A 6,259-nucleotide genomic window follows, 5' to 3' on the forward strand; every position below is an offset into this window, starting at 1 on the left:
AAAATGAAACAATCGTATGTATGAGGCCTAAACCCCTTTTCAATTTACCCTTGCGCCATTTTTCCACTGCTTCATTTGCTAAAAGTTGTTTCTTTAGAGGGTACAGTCCTGACCAAGTTTTCACCCCCAGTAGAGGAGGAGATGATCCCAACCAAGACTGGGCCCCTCTTGCCCTGGGCCCCATAGCAGTCGCATGGTCTGCCGCTATGTTAGTTACACCCCTGAATAGGTGGCAGGATCAAGAGGACTGGTCCTTATATATTCTAACTAGTTTAGGGCACACAATATTAGCTGATTTTCAGTAATCCGACAGGACTCTAGTTGGGAAAGCCAAACGACATGCTCAATTGTTAGGGAAGGTTATACCTAGATTATGTATAGATAATAGAGTTTGTATGTTCTCCCTGTGTATGTGTGGGTTTCCTCCGTGTACTCTGGTTTCCTCCCACACTCCAAAGACATACCGATAGGGACCTCATATTGTGAGCCCAATTGGAGATAGCTTAATGCTAATGTCTGTAAAGCGCTGCAGAATATAGCGCTATATAAGTGCATAATATAAATACGAAAATATAAAGAATCTAAAGTATAACACATTATTGTCATTTCTGCTCAGAATGTCTGTGAAGGTTCGCATTCATTCAGGTCATGGTATCAGTAGAAATAGCCACCATTATATACTGGAGACTCATGCTTCAGTCTGCAAAATTAGTTTCTTATCAACATACCTATTATTGGTGATCAAAAGTCCCTAATATCATTAACAATATAGGTTAAGTATGTGTATGCAATATTCAGCTAAATATATCTACTTATCAAAACACATAGTAACCATTTACAGGACAGCTTTTATTTTTCTACCGAAGTTTAGGTAATTCAAGCTGCATTCTGACTGGCTGCTGTAGGCATCAAGGACATTTATTCTAGTAGACAGTTTTGATTAATGATCTTTAATTATATTGGCGGATTACCTGTTAAGAAATGACTTTACCTACTTTAAAGGACTGTCCCATATGGACATTTATAGCATATTGACAGGAGTGTCCAATAGGCTCAGATCCAACCTTTGGGATCCACTCCTATTTCAAGAACAGGGCCCAATTGTGAATGAAGAGCATGCCTCCCAAGCTGAGGCATCTTCTCCATTCACTGCTATAGGACTTCTGGAAATAGCTGAACGAGTGTGCTCGGCTACTGTCGGCAGTCCCACAGTATTGGTGCAGTCATGCCTTCATTCACCGCTATGTGACTTCCGAAAATAGATGAGCCAGCATTCGGCTATTTTTGTAGAATGAAAGCTGTGCGTGTGCAGTTTGCTCTCCATTCACTGTAGGGCTATGTTCTTGAGACAGGTGTGGGTCCCAGAGGTGGGGCTTGCACCTATTAGACATTTATAGCGTATCTCATCGATATGCCATAAATGTCTAGATGGGAGTACCCCTTCAATGTTACCATTAGAATGGCTTCCCATATAAACAACATGGGAGGTCAAACTCCACACCTGGACTGGGACTGCAGAATGCAAGTTTCTGTGAAGGAACCCCAAACTCTTCTGCAAGCTGGAAATTCATCCCTGAGTAGTTTCAAGTTTATGAGTAAATGCACTGCAAGTCTAGGAAATGAATATTTAAGGCCTCTTTCACACTTGCGTTGTCCGGATCCGTCGTGTACTCCACTTGCCGGAATTACACGCCGGATCTGGAAAAACGCAAGTGTACTGAAAGCATTTGAAGACGGATCAGTCTATGGCAGCCAGGACGCTATTAAAGTCCTAGTTGCCATAGCAGTAGTGGGGAGCGGCATACTTACAGTCCGCACGGCTCCCGGGGCGCTCCAGAGTGACGTCAGGGCGCCCCATGCGCATGGATGACGTGCCATGCGATCACGTCATCCATGCGCATGGGGCGCCCTGATGTCACTCTGAAGCGCCCCGGGAGCCGCACGGGCGGTAAGTATACTGCTCCCCCGCTCCCCACTACACTTTACCATGGCTGCCAGGACTTTAGCGTCCCGGCAGCCATGGTAACCATTCAGAAAAAGCTAAACGTCGTATCCGGCAATGCGCCGAAACGACGTTTAGCTTAAGGCCGGATCCGGATCAATGCCTTTCAATGGGCATTAATTCCGGATCCGGCCTTGCGGTAAGTCTTCAGGATTTTTGGCCGGAGCAAAAAGCGCAGCATGCTGAGGTATTTTCTCCGGCCAAAAAACGTTCCGTTCCGGAACGGAAGACATCCTGATGCATCCTGAACGGATTTCACTCCATTCAGAATGCATTGGGATAAAACTGATCAGGATTCTTCCGGCATAGAGCCCCGACGACGGAACTCTATGCCGGAAGAAAAGAACGCAAGTGTGAAAGAGCCCTTAGTGGTACATTCTTTTCACCATTGAAAATAAAGACTTTTAACCTTAATATATAAATATAGGCATTGTTACAATGGATCCCCGAAAGAAAAAAAAAACAGATGCAATACAGATGTCACATGGACGTCATCCGTTTTCTTTTTTTGCAGATCCATGTTTTGAGGACCGCAAATATATATTGTTATATTGAAAAGGGCATTTTTACATATTTTTTTATTTTTCATTCAGAAATTTGTGCTTTATAATATTCTAAAGAATAAGTTATTACAAAATAAACTTCCAATGAACCACAGTCTATACAGCAGTTTTATGTGCAACACATTCATGGAGGGTATAAAAAGATATATTAATGGTGCAAATGTTTCATAAAGTATGACATCAGCTCACTTTACAGTATGTTCTACTTAGGGACAGATTCATGAAAAATGTCTAAAAGAAAAATGGTCTTTGTTGCCCATAGCAACCAGTCACAGTACAGTTTTAAAGGTGTTGTGTCCTCTCAGACTTTGTTGGTGTATCCTAGAGATACCCTATCAAAGTCAGGTGGGGGTCAAACCTCAGAATGGGCCCCCTGAAATTAAAGGATAGTGCACTGTGAATGTGCTCTCTATTCATTTCTATAGGAGTTCCAAAAAATAGGTGAGTGAGTACTTGCACTTGCCTATTTTCAGCAATCAGATGGAAATAAATGGAGGGCAGATATACCACAAAGATGAGACAACCCCTTTAATTTTCCAAGAGAACTATAAGGAATGAAAGCTGCTCTGTAATTGGTTGCTATGCGCAACAAAGACAGTTTTATAAAACTGCCCCATAGTGTTACATAGTGATCATCAGAGGGCGCTACTTGTACTTCAGCAGAACGCTGTGCAAGTGTAGGCAAACATAGTATTTAGTATGGCCAAATATGAACGGTGGCACGCGGTGAATTGTAGTCGCCGAGCACAATATCACAATTGCACTACTACGTCGCCCCTCATGACCATGAAAGTGGGCAGCAATCCAGAACTGCCGGACTTCTGTGCTCACATTCACTGTCATTAGGTACGACTAGCAGTGTGACATTTGCCATCTTAATGTAACGAGGCCACAGGTTGCCCTCTAACCTAAAAGAACAGTAGTTATCTCATCCATTCATGAAAAAAGATATAAAAATATAATTGTGCACATGTTGATTTACATGCTCCTTCATCTGAAATCATAGATATAACCTTGGACTACCACAGCTCTACAGTAGGTCAGAGTCACAGGGCAGAGAACTGAGTTGGCTTCCAGGTCTACCATAGCTTCTAGGGTGCTCTCCAGCAGTCACATCCATGCTGTTGGTGTAAGATCTGGGGCTGGACACCACAGAGATGGTTTTCTTACCATGCCGGTAGTTGTCATTCTCTATACTGTATCTGAGGTCGTGGGAAGGGAAGGCAGAGTTCTGGACGCTGTACACATGGCTGGTGGGTTTTTCCTGGTAGGGGGTTTGCTTCTTGCTGTAGTACATAGAAGAAGTTGGTTTTCCCTTGTTCTTTATGCACTTCTTACAGGGTGGCACAAAGCAGAGCATAAGAGAGAACCCACCTATGATCTCCAAGCAGCTGCCCAGGTAGCCGAGAACCAGGGCGTACCCCACATACGTGTTTTGTTGCCCCACTGAAGTTGGCATGGTGTACATCAGGTTGTTATACCAAGCTATGGGTATCAGGCTGAGGACTCCTGAGATGAAGATCACCATTCCACCAAAGGCTGATATCAGGAAGTTGGGTACTTCTTCCCAGCAGCGTACACCCCAGGAAGCCAAAGCGATGCCCAGGGCATTGACCACCAGGGAGACGATCATTAATGCCCGGGCAACCTGCACCACCTGCTGACTGAAGTAGTTATTGTCGGTCACTCCACACTGCTTGTCCTGGTTGGTGGTCGTCTCCTCGCATATATCCCATATGCCCTGATTCAGTATGACGTCCGTGGGGCGGTTAACTAAAGAACTGAGTGACCGCCAGGCTGGTGCCACCGTGGAGGTGAGGTTCAGCACCAGCCCACAGGGTGCCATCACCATGCCAATGATCATCACGGTGGGGGTCCGCATTCTGAAGGCTTCTCTCTCCAAGTCGGTGCAATGTACAGATGATCCTCAATTCAGGGAGTCCACAATTGTCCTGCGAACTTCTGCTCGGACCAGGCACAAAGGGTTAATGGATGCGGGTCAGCTTCCAGCAGGCATCCTGAAGATCGGGGTAATGCCCCATCTAATGCCCTCTGCACCAGGAACCTCCGAGCAGCTCCTATCAGCTGACGATCTGTCTGCAACTAGTGTAAAGTTCCTTTAAATGCAGTGAAACTGGCTTGACAGAAACTGCCTTGTGTAAAGCAGGAAGAGAGGCGGGGCCAGCGGAGTCCGAGCTCCTCTGGAAGGAGGGGCACATAGCTCTGCACACCGACCACCCACCGACGGGCACCGCAGTCCTGCCAGCCTCTCTCACCTGCACATCTGCTTGGAGGTTAGGTGTCATGCACAGGTCTGTATTTTGTGTCTCCAAATAATGTGGACTCAATGGGGCCACAAAAATGCGGACAGCAAAAGCTGTGTACTGTCTGCGTCCATATGTCCACAAAAAAATAGAAGGTGCCCAGGGGCATAGCTAAAGGCTCATGGGCCCTGGTGCAAGAGTTCAGCTTGGGCCCCCTAACCTCACTGCTTTGTGGCCAGGAGCCGGGGAGCACATATCCTTCATGCTGCCTGTGGAAAAAATGTTAATGCCGCCCGCCCCAATGCCAAATTATTAACCATACCCCTTTCTTCCAGCCAGAGGTGTAACATGACCAGCATGCACTTTCTATAATACCGGTGTCTTATGAGGCACAAGGGTCTTTGGGCCCCCTCAGGCGACTGCTACCTCTGCACCCCCTATAGCCATGTCCCTGAACGTGTCCTATTCTTGTCCGTTTTGCAGACAAGAATAAGTATTTTAACAATGGGGCCCACGGAAATTGGGAGAAGCACACAGCCAGTATCCGTATTTTTGCAGATCCGTCGTTTGTGGACCCCAAAATATATCCGGTCGTGTGCACGAGGCCGTAAAGAGGGTATAAAATTCCCTTTTCTTTAGCCATTTCTAAAATGGCTTCAAGACTAGTCCATGTTTCCCAGACACAGTTTCATTTTTTAGAATGCGTGCAGCGTCACAATTGTTACCTTTTTTCCCCCAGTTCAGGTAGGACTCATGCAGACGGCTGTTGCCCGGCCGGGCCCCTTAAATAGCAGTTCTGCAATATACAGGCCCTGGTCGTCTGTACAACGCATCACGGACGCAGACCAATTCACTTGAATGGGTCTGCAATCCAGAAGGTGCGGTGCAGAATTCGTTCTATTTTTTTTGCGGTGCAGATGGATCACAGACCCATTCAAGTTGAATGGGTCTGGATCCATCTGCGGAAACCGTAAGGATGTTGCCCCCATGCATTGGGGACTACAAATTGCGGTCCCTAATGCACGGAACAGCCGGGCAACAGCCATCTGCATGAGTCCTTAGGCGGAGTTCAGTTTTTTGGTCAGTTATTTCCATCAGTGACTGTGAGCCAAAACCTGCAGTGAAGCCTCCTCAGAGATGAGGTATAATGGAAAGATCTGCTCCTGTTCTGTGGCTTTGACCCACACCTGGTTGTGGCTCACAATCACTGATGGAAATAACTGATGTGTGAACTCAGCCATAGGCCTCATGCACACGACCGTTGTGTGCATCCGTGGCCGTTGTGCCGTTTTCCGTTTTTTTTCGCTGACCCATTGACTTTCAATGGGTCCGTGGAAAAATCGGAAAATGCACCGTTTGGCAGCCGCATCCGTGATCCGTGTTTCCTGGCCGTGAAAAAAATATGACCTGTCCTATTTTTTTCACGGCCA

At 46.3% G+C, this 6,259-nt stretch overlaps 1 protein-coding gene across 1 annotated transcript; it reads right to left on the reverse strand.

The window, feature by feature from the left end:
- Positions 1 to 2,563: 2,563 nt before the first annotated feature.
- CLDN23 (claudin 23) lies at positions 2,564 to 4,735 on the reverse strand. Its single transcript, XM_044280163.1, has one exon. It carries the CDS (start codon positions 4,445 to 4,447, stop codon positions 3,596 to 3,598), a length of 852 nt encoding a protein of 283 aa, XP_044136098.1. The 5' UTR covers positions 4,448 to 4,735; the 3' UTR covers positions 2,564 to 3,595.
- Between the last annotated feature and the right edge of the window lie 1,524 nt (positions 4,736 to 6,259).

Source organism: Bufo gargarizans, chromosome 1 (assembly GCF_014858855.1).
Source record: "Bufo gargarizans isolate SCDJY-AF-19 chromosome 1, ASM1485885v1, whole genome shotgun sequence".
NCBI lineage: Eukaryota > Metazoa > Chordata > Amphibia > Anura > Bufonidae > Bufo > Bufo gargarizans.